General features: G+C 41.2%; 1 protein-coding gene across 1 annotated transcript in view; it reads left to right on the plus strand.

Moving 5' to 3' along the window:
* The first annotated feature begins 15,538 nt into the window (after positions 1 to 15,538).
* KCTD16 (potassium channel tetramerization domain containing 16) overlaps positions 15,539 to 23,558 on the plus strand; it is a 254,370-nt gene continuing 246,350 nt past the window's right edge. Inside the window, exons 1-2 of the mRNA XM_043590004.1 lie at positions 15,539 to 16,416; positions 16,786 to 17,964. Coding sequence (XP_043445939.1) covers positions 17,133 to 17,964 — 832 coding nt within the window. The 5' untranslated portion in view covers positions 15,539 to 16,416; positions 16,786 to 17,132. The remainder of the gene's footprint in view (positions 16,417 to 16,785; positions 17,965 to 23,558) is intronic.

Genomic DNA, 23,558 nt, shown 5'->3' on the forward strand with positions numbered 1-23,558 from the left:
TCATTACTGTTGATTGTTGCATATCATTACTTACTGTAGTTCACCTGCTGGGAAAAAAGCCTTTTAAGCTTAAACTACCAAAGAGCACACATTTCTCCCACCTCTTTCCTTGTCGCCTCTGCCCTCTTTGCTACTAATGCCCCTCCTCTGCAACATGCAATTGATATCCTCCTTGCTTTACCTTTTCACCTTGTACTTATCATCATCTGACACCTGATATGTTTATTTGATTATTGTCTAGAATGTAAACTCCATGAAGGAGGAGCTTTGGCTGGTTTCACTGCTGTCCCCACTACAGCAATGCCTGCCTGGCACATGAAATATTCTCAGCAAATATTTGTTGAATGAATCAATGGATGGATGGATGGACACACAGAGACAACAACACACAGAAAGCATTCTCACTCTTGGATTTAGGTGAACCTCGCTGATTGTTACTCCATGTTAAGCACTAAATGTGTGCATTCTTTCACTTGGCCAAATGGTCAGAGAGCAGCTTTTACCTTTATTTCTCTTTCTTCCATGATTGGGAGGGGAAAATACTTTCCAAAAGTGTTGCAAAAACTGAAGTGATTAGCACTTCCATGTCAAAGCCGTACCCTTCAGTGGAGCTGTGGAGGGAAATGGCTGAGGGGCAAGGGTCTCCTCTGAGAGGTGAGAAAGGACATGGCAGGACAAGGGTGGGCAAGCTCTCTGTGACCTTGTGGGAGTGGCTGTTGTTAAACAGCTTGTTTCTGTCATGTCTGCTCAAAGACTCTCAGTGACTGTTCGTCCTTCACAGTTTTAAGTGCAAAGTCCTCAGCAACTCTCCTCTTCTTGTTCCACAGGTACCTTCCATTCCAGCCAAACTGGATCAAACCCTGTTCTTTCCCAGCTTCCATACTCTTGTTGCGCCTGTGTGCGCGCGCGCGCGCGCACACACACACGTTCTCTTTCAACTGGAATTTTTCCCTTCTGCAAAGTACTTCTTTTTTTTTTCTCCCTAGATTCTACAGTCCTTCAAGGCGCAATTACAGCCACTGTCTAGCCAGGATATTTCCTCTCATTTCACTCCCATTTCTCCACCTTAAACTTTGGAAACAGCAGCTGAGTTCTTCCTCAGATTCCTTCAAGAATTTTTACCTTCTTTGGAGGGGTGCTTGCCAGGCTTTCCCTACATGGCGCTGTCACCAGAATTGTTTGCTAAATTGTCTTGAGGGATAGGACTCTTTTCTTTCCATTTTCTACATGAACCAGACATTCACTGAACGTTTCTGAGTAAGTCTCTGGGTATATAGCTGAATATATCCATTTTACTAGCAGAAGAAAGAAAGAAAGAAAGAAAGAAAGAAAGAAAGAAAGAAAGAGTGAGTCCTTAGGGCCTCTCTGATGATAACATGTTAAATATGAAGTGTTTTTCCCATATGGTCAATACAGGTGAATTTTTTTCACCATCTATTCTGTAAAAAGCAAAACCATAATGAATATAAACACAGAGCTGAGCTTGTATTTCTTGAGCCCACAGTGAGAAGTCGTCATTTTCTCACAACCTTTGGCAGGACCCCGGGGGGGGGGACCTCATTGCTAACTTTTTTCGGGACTTGAGACTTAGCAAGTAGAAAGAAACAAGCAATTGAAACTGAGATTCACTCTGAGGGGGTGGATAAGTCAACAGGGTTACTCAGCGGAATGTTCAATTAGTTCCTCAGCACCTCAAGTCTGTGTGAGAGTCTGTGATAACACTGCCCCCTTCTGTTCCTCTAGATTGTTAGTGCTGGTGACTTCTCAAGTCTGGTTTGATGGTCCTGACATGAATTTTAATTTCCAAGAAATGCTTGCTTAAGGCAGAGAGGAAGGGAACTCTTAGGTTTAATGTGAGACACGATTTTATTCTGTCAAGGTCTCTCTTTTTATAGTTCCCTTGGCCATTAAATTTTGTTGTGGGGTTTTTGTTCCTTTGCATTATAATTGGATATTATATTTCAGGGGAACGAATGAAGTCAAGAATTGTAACAAAATTAATTCACTTATTAGTTCGTATTCTAAGGGATTACTTGATTTTTTTATAGTTCCTAAAACTTCCCTATGTCTTCCCTTGGAAGTTAAAGCACAACCACTGGTCGATGCATGACCAATGACTCTTTTCATCTAAGACAGAACCTCTCAGATTGAGAGCAGTTAAAGAGCTAAAAATGCTGGTTCTTCACGTACAAAAGCCAGCACCACTTCCTCTGCAGAGCATTGTTTGTGAAATGACTTACCTCAGAACTTCTGAATTGCTTTGTAACTCTTTTCCCCTTTCCTTGCAAGCCCCTTTATGTATCTCTAAAGTAGTTGAGGCCAGAGAGCATAGGGCTTTGGATCTACATCCAGAACATTATTCTAAAAACAATGGGGAGCCAATTAAGATATCTGGGCAAACAACTTTGCACTTTGGAAGGAGGACACTGTCAGCTTTGTGTTGAATGAACCGAGATGAAAAAAGCTTGGAAGGAAGGAGAACATTAGCAGATCCACACAATGATCCTGGCGCCGGTATCTACACAATGCAAGCAAAATCCTTCCCAGTTTTTCCTCATTTATCCTCTCTCGAACCTAGTCCAGCCACCAGGATCTATCACCTGGATCCCTGCCATGTTTTCCTAATTCATTGCTATACAACCAGTCTTGTTTCCCTATAATCCATTATCTCTCCCAGCAAGCTAAACTCAACTTTAAAAACCAAATGATTTCCCATCATACTTAGAATGAAATTCAAGCTCCTACTGTGGTACATGGGGCCCTGCCCAATTTGACCCCTGTCTGCTTCTCAGACCTGCACTCTCATTTCTGTTCACTGGCTCCTACTCTCTGGCTTCCTTGGTTCCCTGAACAAGCCAAGCTTAGTCTCACCTCAGACATATGAGCTTTTGTTCCTGCCATTCCATTAGTCTAGAGCATGCTGTTCTCAGAATTTTACATGGCTGTTTTCTTGACTCAGCTCAAATATCACTTCCTCAAAGACTTCCAGCCTGTAGTGCCCCATCCTTTTCTCTTTGACTCCCCACTCCCAGCCCAAGATGTTCTTTTCATATCAGCTGGTTCTATTTTATTTATTACCCATATCACAATTTGAGATTATCTTGCTCATTTGTTTACTTGTTCAAGATCTATATTCCTTGCCTAGAATGGAAGTTCTATGAGGTCAAGAATCATGTCTATTTCATTCACCTCTAGGTCCCCAATACATAGAGTTTGCTGCACCTGGTTCATGGTGAATCCTCAGTAATTTCTTGTTGAACATATGAATCTGGGTAAGAAGTAAAGAAGAAGGGAAAGACGGTTGAACTGGAAGAGAAGAGATATTTGAAAGAATTAGAGACAAGATAAAGTGGATAGGTTTGATTATTGGGTATCAGGAGCCAATGGAAGGAGGGGAATAGATAATGGGTTTTCACTTGGACAGTAGAGAAAGGCCAGTGATGCCATCAACTCAGAGAGAAGTTGGTGGAATATAATGGATGGGAGTGGCCAACGGATATTTGGCTTTGGCCTTGAGTGTGAGATGCTGCTAGGTCTATGGAGGAAGCCCAGCAGGTATATAGAAGTTGAAAAGAGGCCAAAGCCAAACATTTAGATTTTGGAGCCACTTGCATAGTGATGATAGTCCATGGAGACTGAATTTTGCCAACAAGGGAAAGTATGTAACTGGAAAGAAGAGAACTTTAAAAATGTGCAGATTTTTGTCCAAACATCCTTGTGTACAAGAAATCATGCTGGCACCAGTGACATCTAACAAACGAGGAGCAAGGGCTGGAGTTTCATGGGACTGGGGATGGAGACGATAACAATTTGGCAGATAGAGACTGTGCCATTCAGGCAAGGAGAATGACAGCACTACCATATGGTGACCTCTGACCTGCCCAAAATATCTCTCTGTAGGAGGCTCTGAACCCTGAAAGGATCTGTGTGACTGCTCTGCTTCCTTCCCTTCAAATCCATAAGGGGTCCAGAGAGAGAACTGGGTAAGCTTAATGATGCAGCTTCACCCTCTAATCTAGGCAATGAATAATGCAGAACAATTTGGGGGGAAAACATTAAGAAAAGCTGTATTTCTTGAGCACTCATGAACTAAGTACTCAATACATATTCTCTTATTTAGTCCTCGCAAAATCTCTAATAAAGAATGTCAATTATTACCCATCTTACAGATGAGAAAACTGTGGCTCGAGAGGTAATGTAATTTTCCCAACTGTTAAATGATGGGGGTGGCATGAGATTCCAGAATGACCTGATCCCAAAGCCCACACTTTTTTTTATACTTTTTTTTTTTTCAACGTTTATTTATTTTTGGGACAGAGAGAGACAGAGCATGAACGGGGGAGGGGCAGAGAGAGAGGGAGACACAGGATTGGAAACAGGCTCCAGGCTCCGAGCCATCAGCCCAGAGCCTGACGCGGGGCTCGAACTCCCGGACCGCGAGATTGTGACCTGGCTAGTGTCGGACGCTGAACCGACTGCGCCACCCAGGCGCCCCTCAAAGCCCACACTTTTAACCACGAGGCTTTAATGCTTCCCTATGTAGGAAATAATTGTTTTTAGTGCTTAAGTGTTGTTTCCATATTCCTTTGTAAGTTTCTTTCCCTTTCTGTCCCAAAGTTGTGAATATTAGGTTAATACGTCAGGTGAACTTTTTTTTATAGTAGTGAAAGGTAGCCAAAATTACTCTGAGGTTGTCCTTTTGTGCTGAACAAAAGTAACTCATTCTTTTATTAGATCTCCTCTGTGTTACACAATTGCCTTAAAGAACTGCCATTGCTTACAGACAGTCTACTTTTCCAAACCCTTAGGATATCCTTAATTACAGGGCTCTTGGGGTATCTGAAATAGAAATAGTGTTTTGAATCTTCCTCCACCTCCACCCCCGAGTTCTAACTACAGGCATATCCCGTTTATTGTGGACACCTGCTCTTGGAAATGGTCATGTTAGTTAAATTGGTGCTCTATATGATTATTATGGCATGATAGAATGGAGATATGCAGCTGTTGTCATACTTTGGCAATTACCCTTCTGTCTCTTCAAGTCTCCCGAAGTTGTGCTATGCCTCTGCCCTAACATCTCTTCTTTTTGTCCTCAATACTGTTGTTAGGCAATCTTTCCAGGCTGCCGTGAGGCTTATGCTACTCTGCAGAATGTCAGAGGATTTCTCCCAGGCAACTTGTGTCTGCTGCTCTGGGTTTCTTAGCCTATCTCCTTGGAGGCACTGGGAGCTGTTGCAGTGAGGCCTACCTGCTGCCATCCAGGATCTTCCTCGATGTCTTGTAGAATCCTTAGCACTATCACTTGCATACTTTTTGTCTGCTGTCTTGAACCAGTGTCCATTGGCATGAAAGTAATGGCAGAAAGAGGGACCTGCTGGAGTAAGCACATGATTGGGAAAGGCCCCACAAATGGCTCTTAGTTCTCATTGGCTGAGAACCAAATATAAATTAGCTGTAGGGTCTAGTGCTGTAATGGGCATACAGTTGTATCCGCATATAAAATATTTCTGAGATCATCAGGATTCTAATGAATCAGCCCAGTTTGGGGCAGTTCTAAATGCATTCTAAATGAGCATCCCATAAATGTGTAGTGATGCAAAGTGGCACTTCCTTTAGCCCATCCATAATTTATTAATGGGCACTTTGTGCTAGGCATGATGTTCCTTAGAGTTTCAAAAAAAATGGCTTCATTCTGGTTCACCCCATGCCTCTCTCATGGAAATTCTTGCAGTTTTTTCCAACAGCAATCACTGCCTCCTCCATTCTGCAGTAATCAGCCTCCACATTGGAGTTGCAGGGTTTTCCTTTATTTTGCCCTGCTGGATTATCAGCTTGCAGAGGGTAAGACTCATGCCTGATGAATCTTCGCCTCTTCTACAATGTCTAACATAGTTCTTTGTACAAATATATATGTAAATACTTGAGTAAATGGATGAAGATAAATGACATGAAGTAGGAGAGGGATTTTCAAGGAGTTTAAAGCTTCTTTTGTTGGACTCCCTTAACCTCAGCTGTTGTTACTAATTTGGTGTCTGGGGAAGGACTCTTTGTTGGCTCTGATTAGACAGTGGTTCTGCAGGTGAACTTTTTTGAGAGGAGGGTGTTATTATTGTGAAGCTCTGAGGTTTTCAACCTAGAATTTATTGGTCACTTTCATTGGGCATTTTCTTTCTTCACACTTATAGGCATAAATATCCACAGGAAAAATGGCACTATAAGGAGTGCATTTGCTTCCTCTCTTTGGTGAAAATAAGGAATCCATCACTTCTCCATCCCTGGCCCTTTTATCTAATTTTTCATCTTAATTTATTATTTTATCCGATATCCCATTTAGGGGTAATCTTGGCCTCTGTGTCCACTATGATGGCACTTCAACAACAGAGATGTATGTAACCACTTTCAAAACCTCATTTACATATATGAAAAATTCAAAGGGTTGGTCAGGACACACCAGATTGGATCCAGTTTCTATCGGATACATAAATCTTTTTTTGTGTCACTCCATTTGTTCATAGGCATTCTTTTTCCTGATGAATGGCAATCATATTTCTCAGAAAGATAGATGACATTGTCTCCATCTCAAACAATTACCTGATATCCTCTGGCAGCCATTGGAACCATACATTGCAAACCAGGCTGTCATTTCGAGAGACCCTAGGGTAATGGTGAGATGCGCTTGAGGCTCAGATCATTGTCTGTAAAGGTAACATACAATTTCTTTGGCAGAATTTCTTTGGCAGAAACTGTGCAAATCTGCATTCTACAGCAAAGAGTGATGTTTCCCAACTCGTGTTTGAATTGTGTGCCATAGCCCTTTAAATTGTGTGCCCAGTATGTGTGTCTGTATAGGTCAACTACTACTGGGTCTTTCAACTCCACACTCCACTCCACACACATTTTTGGAAGGGAAGTAGAATGACTGACACATAAAATGGCTGTATTAGAGTTGCCTGGTGTCTTTTCAAGTTGTTTTTTTAAAGTAAATCACACTTTTCTAGATCTATGCATTTGTTTTTTTTGGTTTTTTTTTTATTGTTCTGGGGGAGAGTCTTATCCCAAAAGTAGTTTCTTATTTCTAGAATCTTCTAAATTCTGCAACATAAACACATAAATGTGTATTACTCATTCTTTTGGATTCATGAAGGGCTAATTCTCGAATGCTGAGATACAAACTTTTTATTTTTCATCCCTGAAATCATTCTCCCATTTGGAACCAACATTTCTAAAGTAAAGAAAATTAGACACACCACATAAGATAGGCTTTTGCTGTATCCAGATAAAATTTCTGGATACTTTTGTTCCAGTTGGTAGTTTGTCCATTTATTCATTATTTGTGTATTCAGTCGTTCACTTCATAATTCTAACAGTTCTTGGACAAATACTTATGGAGTGCTTACACTGTGTCTGGCATGGAACCAGGATTGCAATATAGTGGTAATCTGTGCTAGGAATGTGTTGTTCTGTGCAATGCCAAATCCAAATATTGGGCATATTTAGTAAAAGCTATTTAGTAAAAGCTATTTAGTAAAAGGAGCTATATGACTGGGTAGTTAAAAGGGGGGGGGGGATTGTGATCAGGCAGGTTTGGTGTGACCTGCTGTTAATAATTCAGCCTCTTGGAGCTTCTTTTAATTCTCCCTACAATGCCGACAGTTCAAGATTGCTACAGGAGTTGAAAGAGATAATGTATGAGAAGTTGTGTGGTAGTCAAGGTCAGTTCTATTTGTTAATTTTATTAGTGTATTTGGCCACAGGCACAGACATGGATATTTTAAGAAATTGGCATCAATAAAAATTTAAAACTGGAAACTTTGTCATTTCTTACTCTTCTTGTTGGGGTGTTCCTTTTAATGGCTCTTTTTTCATTCCAGTTTGACTCCACACTGAGTCTGTGCATGATCCGTTTGCAATGGTGAGTTCATAAAGCCTGTTTTTTTTTGTTTTTTTTGTTTTTTTTGTTTTTTTTGCAGCTAGTTTATTTCTCTGGACTTGACCAAATGAAAAGGTCCCTCCTAGCCTGGAGAACTCAGCGTGTTGTTAAATAAACCGAAATCAGCTGCCGTATTTTCCCAACCAACAGCTTGTTCCAATATGACCCTTCCGACTTTTTTTTTTTTTTTTTTTTCAACGTTTATTTATTTTTGGGACAGCGAGAGACAGAGCATGAACGGGGGAAGGGCAGTGAGAGAGGGAGACACAGAATCGGAAACAGGCTCCAGGCTCTGAGCCATCAGCCCAGAGCCCGACGGGGGGCTCGAACTCACGGACCGTGAGATCGTGACCTGGCTGAAGTCGGACGCTTAACCGACTGCGCCACCCAGGTGCCCCTCCGACTTCTTAACATATCATTTTCTTGGGCTAACTTGAGGATACACTCTTGCTCCTGCAATTAAATTCAACAAATACATAGAGAGCACCTTCAAAATATGATCTCCTGTGCTACTGGTTGGGGGATAGCAAGATGAATGATAAATGATCTCTGCCCCATGGATTTCTTGCAAACAACTCAAAAAGCAAGGAAAGAAGTGCTCTGGATACCAAATGGTATTTCAGAGCATACATGAAACCCCGGCTTTGACTTTTCAAGTCTTCTAATAAAACAATTCAATATTGTTCCTTGAACTAAGTCTTTCCATTTGTTAGTTGGTCTTTGTCCTTCTGTCCTCGTGCTGTGCCCCATGGGCAGATGCCACTGGCAAGATTCATTTCAACCTGTGAGAATGACATGTTTGGATTTAGTTGTAAAAAATGCCTTCCACAAACCAGTTGCTACACCAAAGTGTCTGTGCTGAATCACTGTAAAATGATGTGAGATATTTTGAATGAGCCAGCCTGTTCATTTGCTTTCCTCCATTCATCATCCTTTGAAAAATGTAGCCACTTATGAAGGCAGGAGAGTATGTTTTTAAATGAACTAATTGTCCATCTCCAAGGACAAATGTGCTTAGAGTTCAGGTATCACTTTCCTTTCTTCTGTTCCCCTGCTTGAAGGAAGAAGCAGACTTTCAGAAAACGCATCGGTCACATCACCAGCGTTAATGATTAATGTGGTATCCTTCCATCCACTCATTCACACAGACCCGTGGGGTAGGCACAGGGAGTGGAGGGAAGAGGGGCAGAGAAGGTGACTGAGCCAAACATAAATATAACCACACTGCCCATTACTTATTAAACATTTGCTATATTCCAAGCACTTTCAGCACATTATCTCTAATCCTTACATCAATCCTGTAAAGTACGTATTTTTATATCTTTTTTTTTAATGTTTATTTTTGAGAGAAAGAGAGAGAGAGAGCACGATCAGAGTAGGGGCAGAGAGAGAGTGAGACACTCTCTGAAGAATCTGAAGCAGGGTCCAGGCTCTGTGCTGTTAGCACAGAGCCCAACGTGGGGCCTGAACCCACGAACCAAGAGATCACGACCTAAGCTGAAGTTGGATGCTTAACCAACTGAATCACCCAGGTGCCCCTTGATTTCTAATATATACATAAGGAGAATATCTTGGGAGAGGTACAGTAATTAGCTCATGATCCTAAAGCTGGTAGGTACCTCTTTCAAACCTGGACCTGCCTGATCCTAACACCTGCTCTTTTCCATTGTAACCAGGACTTTCAAGCTCTATTCCCTGCAAGGGGGTTAATAAATTCCATTTATGCATGTATAAAACTATTCAGAAAAAAATAAAAATGCATTCTAGAGACCAGTGACATATTGTTGCAATTTCTGACTGATTTTTTTAAATAACTGTTTTTGAACTTAAGACCTAAGTTCGTTCTGTTTTGACTGCTTGCACTTGCTGCGTATTTTGGAAAGATGACAGAGAAGTGGTTTGAAAAATGGGTTTCCTAGGTAGGAGATGAAAGGTTGACAGTTACTGGCCTACAAATTACTCTACTCCTTTACCAAGAGATATATTGTATAATGTAGAGCAAACATAATAAGGACTAAGCTGACAAGTGTAATAAAACATATGTAACAAGCATCATACAGCAAATAATACAGCATGGGTAAGCAGACTGTTAGGAAAAGGACTGTAGGGAGAAGCAAGAGTAGACATCTTTTGTTTTTTATAGCTGTTTCTAAAATATTGCTTGTGTATTTGCTGGCATTAATTGCTTGGCAGTTGGTCAGCTATGTTCTATTTTCCCCCTCATCTCCCACCAAGTCTGTATTCCACACTGCTGAGATCACAGTTTCAAAGTACATATGTATGGGTTGGCTTTACTCAACTCCGTGGACAAATTGTGCACTCCTAACTTTGACCATGTGCCCCAGAAAAGCTTCCTAGTTTTGAAGGGAAACCTACAAGGTGGCCACGCATCCACACCTACTACAGAAATGTGTACCATCTTTTCTGTGTCACATGCGCATATAAAAAACCTTAGACCCTGCTAATATAGTCAATAATGCCACCTTTGTACTTGAATAGCAGTACTTTCTGTTCAGATCAGCATAAAAATTTTTGAAAGCCCAGGTCTTAAAAGGATGATTCCCTTGGAAGAACTGTATTCTACAGATTTCCTTTCAGAGGCATCATGGTGACATGAACCGCTTTAGCTATATGTATTTTATGAGAGTATAGTTCAAGAATATTTTCAGGAGAGACCAAGAGAAATGACTTAGACTGAACGTTTGCAGTTATGTAAACCTTGTAGGTGGATCGGAGGCTTCGGTGGGTAACCGCCAAGGGTTTCCCTTTCCAACTTTAAGATTATGCTCATCTAATCCAAATTCATTCTTGCAAGGTGTTATGTTAACAAGATTGCTGTTTGCTGCTTCTTCCTCTGTTTCTTCGATAGCAAATTACTGCCTGGTATGTCTCTGAAGATTTGGCAGCTGTATTTCATCATCACTTTGCTGTCAGTCACAGTATCTCTATAAAGGGAGATGGGTTCATTTTGTAGACAAGGAAGCAGAGGCCACCCTGAGGTTAAGTGGTTTGTCCAAAACATATGTGAACTATATAGCACCCAAAGCTCAATAGAGCTGCAGGCATCTTTCTGCAAATAAGAAGCAGTGCTCAAGAATCTAGGAGTTTTTAATCTTTGCCTTCCTTGGTATGATTTTGAGTATGAATGTGTGTTGTATGCGTTTGAGCTCAGAGATTCTCTCGAATTCAACTTTGTATCTTGAGTACCCAGCACTGTGCTGGACACAACATAGGCAGTTATTAAATCCATGTGGCATGAATGAAAGGGTACCACGAATGTAAACTGGTATGGCAGAAGATAGTAGCATTTTCATTTTTAACCATTGTGGTACTATTTTCAGCTCCCCGTTCGGCCAACCCCATCTCCCCCAGCAAATCCTGAAATCCCCTCATTATTAATACACATGTGTATAACAAACAATGATCCTTACCTACACCTGCATCGTGAGAAGAACAAAGATTTTGGAAGTAGAACTGAATTTCAATCTTTGGGCATCTTTTGTAACTTATTTATGCCTCAACTTGAGTCTAACAACAACAAATGCGGTTGCTTCTGCCACTACCAGGGGCACTACTGGTATTTAGTAAGCACACGCCTAGGGCCAGAGAGTGTGCGGGGGGGTCTTACATGCATCATAGTTTTTCATCTGCAAAACACACCAGGGAGGTGGGTCTTCGTATCTTCATTGTACCCTGGCTCTGAGACACTGAGCCTCTTGTCCGATGTCCCACAGCCATCAGGCAGAGCTGGAAGAGGGATGATGTCTGTTGTGAGTTCTCGGTGGTTGGCACTCTGTAACCAGTAGCTATTACAATGATGGTGATAATGCAGGAGTCCTTGGGGCACGTTACACAATGACTGCACAGCATTTCAGTATACGTTTATGAGAGCATTCCCTCCCTGGTAACAAAGACAGTCAGCATAAAACTGATCTCTGCTTGAGGGGAGAAGAAACTTAAGGATGTGTTAGAAGGTAAGGATGTGGGAAGTGAACACATTATTCCAAGATTAAAATTGTCCTTTTGAGAATACACTCTTCAACATTCAGCTACGGGGGTGTATGAAGGTAGGGAACAGGAAACAGGCTAAGACACATTTTATCAACTCCTCAATTTACCCATAGTGTATCTTGATGTGCTAGAGTCTTGAATATTACAAAGAACAGGATGAAACATTCTTTCTTACTCTTCCCCTTAGAGAAATCTGTTGCTGTGTGTTCGGTCTTTGGGCCGAGTGTGGCATCCCACAGTGTTTCAGGGGAGAGCTGCCAGAAGAGAACAATTAACACTAGCTGTGTTATCTGCTGACACGGAGGACAGATATACGCTTACAGCCTAGACTTGGCTTCTTGCCTCTTGTTAAGGCACCAAGCAGCTGGGCTCACTGACAGCCTCCCTGAGACACAGGCGCTTACTCCAGCACTATTTAAATCTCTCTATATGGTGTATTGCTTTGTTTCCTTCAAGCCTGTTATCTCCTTAATCTCACTTCTCATTTGTTTGCATCCCTAGCCTAAAGGAACAAGAAAATGTATTCATCAGAAGATGCTAACCCAGGATCTGCAGACCCCAGGTGAATAGGCTTCAGGCCAATCTGGAACCAAATCCCTGACCTCTCAAAAGATGAGAAAGATACCCAAGCACTGTTGATTTCTGGAGGCTCTAGGTAGATTAAAAAGTAAATATATCTAAAGAGGGTTAACAAAACAGTCATGTATTTCTAACAATTTAACATCATAAATTAACATTTTAAGCCCCAAAACATAAAGCAATACAACTGTGCAAAGCACAGGACACTTACAGTATTTATTAAACAATATGAATTCAGAGTGCATCTCAGGTGATGTGGTCCAATATGGGTCATGAGGTGAAGGTTATCTGGTGAATGTTTTATTTTTTCAATCCTCAGAGTGTGTCTGTGTGAGTGTGTATGTAATCTCATTTCAAAAAGAAGGTTCACTGTCAAAATTCAAGGAGTTCTGGGAATGTAAGTCTCTGCCCACATTGCTCCCTGGTTCCTCTTTTTATTCGGACCTTTCTGAGAGGCTCTGCCCCTGACGTTGAATGCAAACTTTTAGTCTTGTTTATTTATTTTTTAGGTTTCTTAAGATTCTCCAGCCAGTCCATTATCCAAAAGAGGTTAAGAACTACTTGTCTCAAAAATAGCCTAACCTTTGAAACCCAGATCAACGAACAAAACTCCTCAATTTTTAAATTCAGAATCCTCTTATTTAAATGGTAAGATCTTTTGGACTTGCAATTTAGCTGAATATTGAAAACTCTTTAAAATGACCTGCCATTTTTTTTCCCAAATGTGTAGCCTTGAAATTCTTGTTTCCTTTATTTGCTTCCACTCTATCCCTATTCTAGAATACGTGCACTTAAAAAAAAGGACACTGGTCATACTGAATTGGCAGTGGTCTAACCCTTCCTCCCCGCCCCCTACTCCACAGCTGTGTGACTTTGTGGAAGTTCTTTCCCTCTCTGGTCCTCAGATTCCGTATCTCTGAGATAGTAATTCCTATTTCTCAAGTTCTTTTGAGCTTTAATTTTTTCTAATGTTTATTTATTATGGAGAGACAGAGAGAGCATGAGCACAGGAGGGGCAGAGAGAGGAGGAGGCACAGAATTGGAAGCAGGCTCCAGGCTCCGAGCTGTCAGTACAGAGCCCAACGCGGGGCTCAAACCCTCAAACCATGAGATCACGACCTGAGCCGAAGCTGGATGCCCAACCGACTGAGCCACCCAGACACCCCTCAAGTTCCCTTGAGCTTTAAAAGGCTATGGTTTTTCTCATTCCTGTTCCCCACTTCCTGCCCAACTGTCCCCAAAATATTTTAATACTCAATCTCCAAAGTTGTTGTCATGGCGTATTGCCTATTCTGTTAGAAATAAAATGAAGCATTTGCTTATTTTTAACTAGGACAAACCCAGTACTTAGTGAGCATAGACTCAGACTCATTTCTTTCCTTGTTCTGTTGGAAGATAACTTTTTATTCTGTCATCATGGTGAATAGTGTGTGTCTAATAATACTTAAACCAATACAAAAACTTTAAAATAAAGAAAAAAATCTAACTTTTGGCTCAGGTTAAGTGGTCAATTACAGATCTGCACTGATAGTTTATAGACACTAGATGGCGATACAATTGCACCAAATAATAAACATTTCCTTGATTGGTCCAGCATTAAAATCCCAATGATTGAGGCCAGAACAGGTTAATACATTAGTTAAAGGAAAAAAGTCAAATATAATCAGGTGTTGGAGTGTTAGCTAACACTCTGAATGTGTTCAGTAACCTGATACTTATTGAAAGAACAGATTGTTAAACTAGAAATTAATTTATCCTGCTGTTGAGTCTATCTTTAAGCTACTTCTCAGGGCAAGAGTTGGCAATAACACATGATCCCTTAAAATGTATCTAATTCATACTTTTGTCTCCATTTTTGGTTTTCATTTTTTTAAAGTAGCCATTATTTGGGATGGAGTTTGCCTCACATATATTATTCATAGATGAAATGCTATATTCTGATTAGGAGTGTAAGTCCTAAGACACTGGCATTTTAAAGGAGAAATGGCCGACTTACTGTAAGCTGTTGGCTGGGCCATTATTGACTGGCGGGATCGACTGGAAGCACTTTGTTAGTGGATTAGGTTGCCCTGGAAATGCCTTCCTGAAACTATAATGATGCACTTAAGGAAGCCCTCTGGGACCTGAGTAAAATGTCTCTTAGCAGGGAGTGTCTTCCCCTGAAGTCCTCTTGGGATGAGTTGGGAGGGGGCTGGGGACGTCCGAAGAGATGCTCAGTAAAGAAACAGCCCCAGAAAAAGGTTGCAGGTAACAATTTCTATCAGGTAAGCGAAGATAATGACTTACTGATGTAAACTGTGGGCTTTCTGAGGGTATCAGTGCCTCATGCATGCTTTGGAAAGAGCATGGATAATTCCAGAGAGATTGTATTTATTTATGCATGCTGGGCAGGTGTGTGGGGGGGAGAGGGATGGAGAAGAGGGAAAAAAAGAGGGCATCTGAATGAGGATATGGTTTAATCCCCTTTGATTTTAACGTTTTTTTTTATTTTTTTATTTATTTTTGGGACAGAGAGAGACAGAGCATGAACGGGGGAGGGGCAGAGAGAGAGGGAGACACAGAATCGGAAACAGGCTCCAGGTTCTGAGCCATCGGCCCAGAGCCCGATGCGGGGCTCGAACTCACGGACCGCGAGATCGTGACCTGGCTGAAGTCGGACGCTTAACCGACTGCGCCACCCAGGCGCCCCCAATCCCCTTTGATTTTAAAGAAAAGCCACTTTGTACCTTGATTATTGGGGTTCATTTGGTGTGCTTTTTTTCTTTAAAAAAAAAAAAGCTTTTAGAGGGGAAATTTGTCCTTCAGCAAAAATTCAGTGCATGTGCAAAGATTTGTTTGTGGATTTCCAAATGCATAATCACTTGTGTTTATGTCACCGCTGGGTTGGGGGGCTTATTTCTGGGGAATGGTGGTGGCGGTGGAGGTGTAAAGGCGGGAAGAAAAGGAAAAGCCAAGGCCCTTGCAAACTCCAGACTCGCGGACAGGACGCCCAGGGAAGTGGTTGCGCGGCGGCGCCGCGGCGCCGCGTCCCCGCGTCCCCGCCCCAAGCCTGGAGCTCGGGAGTCGCGTGCTGTGGCCAGTGCGCAGCGTCCCCGTGCAGTCCTGGCGACCTGTCACCGAGGACGACGTGACTCGGAGCTTCCTCCGCTTTCTCCAAGCCCTATTCCTTTAAGATGATGTAATAGTCATTTCCCTGGATGGTATCTTGCCTGCACTGCTGAAACAACAGCATCCGAACTGCACTGGGAACTGTGGAACCACCCAGCTCCGCCGCCAGCCGGAGAAGCCCAAGCTTGAGCCCCCCGCGGCCCCTCCGCGCTGCGGCGGCCGGGCGGAGCGGCTCGCGGCGGTTCCCAGCGCCTCCCACCTGCCTGCGAACATGGGAGTCCGTTTGCCCTTGCCCGGCAGGTGGGGTGGCTACCTGGGACCCCAGCAAGGCATATCTGTCTTTCTGTTTCTGGGCTTTCTGAAAGGCTTCTAAGTCCCAGTACCTTTTGCAACTCTTCTTTTGTTTTAAGGATTCTTTCTAAAGGTTCTCCCCCACCTTCCCCCCCCCCCCCCCAACTGGAGAAGCTTTGTCTGGATATTTTTCTCTGCCTCGCTTCTTCAACCCAACCACCTCTCATCACGCTTTAACTTTTTTTGTGACTTGTTTCAACTTGGGATTGGGAGTGAATACATACCTATATACATACATACAGATATACATTTATATAAATATTTATATATATATATATATAAATATTATTTTCTAAGAGCACATCTCTCCTGCACTTTTCATTGATACCTCTATCCTTTACCTCTTCGGGATTTGACAAGCTCCAGATGGTGGCTGTGGATTCTGACTGCTTTGCAAATGGGTATTTCTTCACAGGAGCTGGGTTTTCAGCACTAAGGTAAGTTCTGAGACTTCTTGCTTTTCCTGATCAGCAGGGAGAAAAAATCCCCTTTTAGAAGTTGAAAATCTTGTATCCCTTTTTAAGGCAGAAATACAAATAGAAATATTTTTAATGATGATTGCTGGGGACAGAGGCATATGAATAAACATGTAGACACAAAATAGCTTGTGAGAAGCCATGATTTAGTTGAATGGCTGAAATCAGTAGTTCCAGGGCTGCTTATGTCAAATAATCTCTCCCTCCCTCCCTCCCTTCCTCCCTCCCTTATTCCCTCCCTCCCTCTCCCTCCCTCTCCTCTCTCCAGCGGTGTCTCTTTTTCTGACTCATGCTGGGTTTGAGGAAATAATTTTCTCTCTTTTCCTTCAGACGGACCTCTGAGTAACTGGGGACTTGGCCTGCCTTGCCTACTGAGCTTGGGGCAGATGCTCCACATCTGAGCTTGGGGCAGATCGGATGGAGATGAGTTGATTATATTCTATGAAGTAATAGCTCACCACCAGCCAGGGTTTAAACTACTTTTGCAGCATCACTTCACCTGTGGACTCTTCTAAATTTTGCTTGCTTGGGGAAAAAACTGGGGTAAGAGAGAAGGTCATTTTTAAGAAGTTAGCATCCTTCTCCCTCTTTGAGAAGTTGATGCAAAGGATAAGGCTGTGACTCCATTGGATTGCGCCTTCAAATCAAAATAGGAGAAGCAAAAGAAGACAGGGACAATGGCTTTGAGTGGAAACTGTAGTCGTTATTATCCTCGAGAACAAGGGGCTGCAGTTCCCAACTCCTTCCCTGAGGTCGTGGAGCTGAATGTTGGCGGTCAAGTTTATTTCACCCGCCATTCCACATTAATAAGCATCCCTCATTCCTTCCTGTGGAAAATGTTTTCCCCAAAGAGAGACACGGCTAACGATCTAGCCAAGGACTCCAAAGGAAGGTTTTTCATTGACAGAGACGGATTCTTGTTCCGTTATATTCTGGACTATCTCAGGGACAGGCAGGTGGTCCTGCCTGATCACTTTCCAGAAAGGGGAAGACTGAAAAGGGAAGCTGAGTATTTCCAGCTCCCAGACTTGGTCAAACTCCTGACCCCTGATGAGATCAAGCAAAGCCCAGATGAATTCTGCCATAGTGACTTTGAAGATGCCTCCCAAGGAAGCGACACGAGAATCTGCCCTCCTTCCTCAGTGCTCCCTGCAGACCGCAAGTGGGGCTTCATTACTGTGGGCTACAGGGGGTCCTGCACCATGGGCAGAGAGGGGCAGGCAGATGCCAAGTTTCGTAGAGTTCCTCGGATTTTGGTTTGTGGAAGGATTTCTTTGGCAAAAGAAGTCTTTGGAGAAACTTTGAATGAGAGCAGAGACCCTGACCGAGCCCCAGAAAGATACACCTCCAGATTTTATCTCAAATTCAAGCATCTGGAAAGGGCTTTTGATATGTTGTCAGAGTGTGGATTCCACATGGTGGCCTGTAACTCCTCAGTGACAGCATCTTTTGTCAACCAATATACAGATGACAAGATCTGGTCAAGCTACACTGAATACGTCTTCTACCGTAAGTACAAAGGGTTCTTTCTATTTTTCATCTGTATCAATTCTCTCTACAGATGTTTGTTGTTTGAACGTTCAGTCAGTGTCTAAGGAATACTCTGGGTTTTGTTTGTTTTTGTTTTTAAACTCCTGAGGTATAGCTAGAATACTAGAGGCTATAATTCGGGTCTCATGTCTATCTAAGCAACTCTCATCTGTTTTATCAATGACATCACAGAATATTCATAGGCCTCAGAAATCACAAGATGCAAATGATACTGGTTTAGGTGATATGGGGAATGAAAGTAGACATGTATGTCTGTTTGCCAGATATCGAGTTGTGAGGATAAGATGATGGTTAGAACTTGGCTGTTGGTCCACAGGAGACTGGCAGACTCAGAGTGAATGTGGTGGTGCTGTCCATTCTTTTATCGGAACTTTGGGATCTGTAAAGCCAGTTGCTGGAGACTTGCTTTCCTTTAGGGGCTTTGAAAACACAAATGGATTTAATACCGAATGATGTGGTCTTGCTTAGATAGATGGCAGTATAGACTGATAAAAAGACCCCCTATCTGCCCCACCAAGTCTGAAACTTGCTTTGATAGGCTTTACAAATCTGATTCTTTAGCATTTTGTACTGAGACTTGAGTTGCACTGCAGACTTCATTGTACTGAACTTTGTCTAAGATCCATCTAAAAGGAACTAGATCTTTGAGAATTGTCAATCACAAGCAAGTATCTCCAGACAGCTGAGGTGATAGAATTACTGACATCAAAGGAAATGGGAGGGGGTAAAAGAATGGAAGCAGTTGTTCTGAAGCATTTTAAAAAGCACTTAGAGGTCAGTCCATTTGCTTAAATGATGACATAAGGTACACATTGCTTTGTTTTATGAAATGGCATTGTTCTAAATAAACTTTAAGCCTTGATCTCTGGAGGGGGAACAGTAAATCAGTCTGTAAAGTTTAGTGCTTGATTTAACAGTTGATTTTTAACAAGGCCTGGGGGTTGGGTGAAGAGAATTTCATAAGAAATGTTTCCACTTTAAAATTCAGTTTCCTCTCATTTTAAGGTAAATCCATAAATTCGGGGGATTAAAATGTCTATTTCTTTTTTAAACATAAAAGTATGACTGAATGTCCTGGACTGATTTTTGCCTACAGTTGTGTTTATTCATGTGGAGATGGTTCTGGGAACCCTGGTTAAAGAGGCTAGTGGCAAGCTGAGTTGTTCTGTGCTGGGTTATGGCACATTTGATTTTTAGAAGTGAGGACACATGGATTGTGTGGAAAGGACAGCCTGTGGAGAAAAATGGAATCAACTATCAGTTCAAAAACATATTGATGGGTAATAACAAGCATTATTTGGTCCAACAAACCTATCAATGGCCTTTATCTATAATCTATATCTTCCTCTATGATGGAGCTTAGTCACCAGATACCACCCCACGGGTGGTGAGATAAGACTCTAGCTTTTTAGCCTTCTATAAAGGACTCTGACATTATCTGTAATTCTATAGAACAAATATCTCTTCCTAACTTTTTGGAAAAATGCATCTTAGAAAGAGTTCAAATCTAGGTTTGTGATATTTACTTTGTTCTCCAATTTCTAATATTTGAAAACAGCATCTTAAGAAGCTTTAGGCAAGTAAATGAAAACACACCCACCATAACCATCTCAAAAAAGACCACATTAGATTTCTATCACTTGCTCATCTAAACGAAACCCAGAAATGTATTTGCCTGCTAGCTCAGTGACATTTGTGTGTTCATCAAAGACTCATCTGTCTAACACTATGTCCTCTGTAAATTGCTCTGAACAGGTTCTGCTCTGCTGATCATATAATTGCTTCCTTCTTTGTTGGGTTTCTGAGAGGTTGCTGAGGAGCAGTTTGCTCTTCATCACTAATGGACAAGCTAGCACAAGCACAATGCAACTTCATATTGCACAGCGTATATATCATATATGATATACTTCCCTTTGTATGTAACATCCAGAGCCAAGTATTAACTCTTCCTCTGTCTTAGGACCAATAAAACTGACAGCTGGCTTTCTAGGGTGCATAACAGCTTCTGTGCAGACGCTTAACCATAATTATTTAATTAGAAGCTGCCAACTGTGCCTATATAAGCATTAATTCATCAAGCTGTTGTGCTTGGGTTAATGGGCTGAAACTATGGGAGGTGCTCTAAAGCAGGAAGTTGACTATGCAAAGATGCTCTTCATCCAGCATTAGCCCTGTCCAGCCCTGCCTAGTGCTGCTTAGCCCTGCCTAGCACTGCCCAGCACGTAGCTCCGGTGTGCCCTGTGTGAGCAGAGCACTTGGAACCACCACCTGAGAGACTGAAAGGGACAGCATGTGTCCTCAGGAGCACCTCCACATCCTTAAAAAAACCCAAAAAAATCAATCAGCCAAACAGCAAACAAAAAAACATGCTCTTTGAGAGAAACTCAACATGCTCCTAGGTTTTAAAAAATTGTATTGTATACACAAACTCCTTAGATCCAAAGAATTAACTCCAAACAATCAGACACTTCTAATAACCCAGGGATAATACAAAGTCATTCTTCCTGGTTCCATAACACAATAAAAAGTGAACAGTGAGAAATGAATACATTACATATGTTGGCTGACAGTCATGGGAGAGATCCCTTTCTTTCCCTGTTTGCCCTATTTTCTTACAAGTTTTCCAAGGGGAAATTGAAAGACCAAAATCTCCCTGTCAATTATTAACAGGTTAGATTCTTGTCTTATTTAATCTTAATGTAGACCTAGAATTGATGGTCAAAATCAGGTAGACTGAGTGTTTAGTTAATGGAGAACTGTGAACAATTAAAGTCAATAGGTGTTTGTATGTGTTGAAGAGGGTGGTAAGAAATGTGTTTGTCTGCATTGCTTACACACCAAAATATGATATGTGAGATGCTATGGATTATGATTCATTTATCCCCAACTAGGAAAGTATGATTGATGTAAGAGCACAGAAAAGAAATGTCTAGCTAGGATTCCCTCACAAAGCATTATAGATATGTCCTTTGTTTTAAAACAGTGATAAGGTAACTTTCCTTCTCTCCCACCCCACTAGGTGAATAATTACCTCTCTTTTCTCTTCAAGCATTACATAGAAGGCAATAACACAGAGAATGACTTTTTGACTCACCTGTAAATGTCATGGGAGCTCAGTAATTTGGAAAAGAAAAGTCCTGATTTTGCACCAGAGATTCAGGAGCTCTTCACACCACTTAGGAATGAAATCACAGGTGCAGAAAAATAAATGAACCTTTTAGTTAGGCCATCTTCCAATGCCCAAGAGTCAGAAGATTGTTGTCGGTTGGAGAGAACTATAAACAATTTTTAAAATCCTACTCATGAGTGAGTTCCTTCAGATAAATGCCTGAAACACTCAAATTCAAAGGAATTTGCCTCTAATAAAACTGTGATAACATGACAAGTAGGGAGTTTAATTCATAGGATGCTACTTCAAAAACATAGTGTGAGGTCTGTGAATCATAGTAGAGACATCAACTCATCACCTTTTCAACAAATTCCTGCTTGTCAGTGTGTTTTAATCTTTCATCTCTTTATTTCCTTAAATTTAAAGGGTCGTTTCCACAAAACTCTCTAAATGGCTTTATGTACTGTTAATCTTAAAAATGAAGCTGGCAGTTATTTTACCAGCAACAATGGGCTTATTCAGGAATAATAGAGAATTGCAATTCAGGACAAGCAAGCTATGGCAAAACCATAGGCAAACTCAAGAACAAAGGAGAAAAATTATCTTTTATAGAAGGGAGGGGTGGGGGTAGGCATCTGAGAAGGGCTGTTACAAACAAAAAACCCATTGGAGTAAACTAGGGGTTCTCAGTATAATGGCTTGTCATTGGCTAATTTGTGACAATCTCTTATTGGCTGGGGCTTTTGCCAGGGAGAGTAGAAAACGTTTCTTTCCTCTGCAGGATAGTAAAACAGTATGGACTTGCAAGATCCATCTCTTCCTGTTGGGTCTGCAATTGATGACAAGTGTTTAGGTGTGACAGCTTTCCACTCTGGGATCTGGATTCCACTTTAAATGAGCTTTCCTTTTGTAAAATTTTCACAGCACATAGAACTTCAGAGCTGTTGACTGAGACGGGGTATTGGAGAAAAGTCAATCAGAAAGTGATTACTCAGAATTCAACTGTATGACCTTGTATTGGGAAGAAATATGTGGTTGTGGCCACCGTGAGTAATTTACCCAACATTGACTTTGGAAAGCTTCAGTAAGAGGGTTTATTCTTAACAGGTAGCAAGCAATGCATCTATCCTGAAATTATTCTAGCTCTTTTTCTACTATTTACTCAAAAGATACCAATGATAACTTTTGTTTTATTGCCCAGAGAGATATGATGTTGTCACGTTCAAAACAAAGTGACAGAGCAATGTAGTCAAAACTGTGAAGGATTGGTCTTTACTACCACCTACCTCTCCTCTTTCTGTGTTGTTTCACTGTCTTCTCCAGCTTAGGTACTCTCTTTTGGTCCTGTTTTAGTCATTCCTGCTTTCAAGTTATTTCTCTCCATTGTCAGTAAAAATTCTCTTCTGCCATGTATTTAGAATACTTCTAGGGCAAGGTGTTACTTTTCTCAGGGGTTTTGGTACACAAAAAACCCTTTGATAGTTGTAGATCAGGTGACTTTGCATCTTGAAGAGAGTGCTCTTAAGGCATGAGGCTTTTTAATGTATAACTTTAAAATATAGCACAATTTAAATATAAGGCTTTATCATGAAGTCAAAGTTGACTCATGTGTGGGCAGATATGGAATGGTAATAGTGATGGCAAAGGGTAGGTGTATGGATGTAATTTTTAAAAATCTCTTTAAGGTGCTGTGCTCTGAGCATTGGTTTCAATATAACAGTGATATAAGCATGCTAGTAAAATATTTTCTTACACTATTTTCACTTTCATGCCAAACAAGATATGTCACTTGAGCCCTGCCCCTTGTGCAAATTCAGGTACCTTCTTCCTAGGTCTGCAGCATCACTGAATGAATTTGGCAGCAAAAGAAGTGTCATTATGTGGGCAGAATGGGGAGGTCTCTGAGACTGCCCTTAAGTAGTGTCTCAACATGTTAAAAAATATGTATATATTATATGTATATTTATAAATATTATATTTATTTTATATATTTATATATAAATATGTAAAATTTATAAATGGATAAGTATTTATAAATATTTATTATATATATTTATAAATATTGTAATATTTATATATATATGTAAATGGAAAGAGAAGACCAAATATGTTCCTGACAGCCTAATGAGGTTAACATTGTATCAAAGAAATTAGAAATGGAAATAGCTGAGAGTGTGCCATTTGAAACACCTCCAACATGAATAATGGAGAGAGTATGCATCCAATATACAGAAGAAAGTTCTTCAGAAATGGACACATGAATGCTCAGTTTCTGCATCATAACTATTGTTCTTGTTCTTTGTTCTTTGCTATGGCTTTCCTCAAATGCAGTATTTCTTGGCAAGTCAGTTAAAAAAACTTCACGCAGAAATTTTCAGATGCCTCCAAATGTAGACACCAAGTTCCAATAATTACAATTAACATTACAAGAGCAATCTTGTAT

This window comes from Prionailurus bengalensis, chromosome A1 (assembly GCF_016509475.1).
Source record: "Prionailurus bengalensis isolate Pbe53 chromosome A1, Fcat_Pben_1.1_paternal_pri, whole genome shotgun sequence".
NCBI lineage: Eukaryota > Metazoa > Chordata > Mammalia > Carnivora > Felidae > Prionailurus > Prionailurus bengalensis.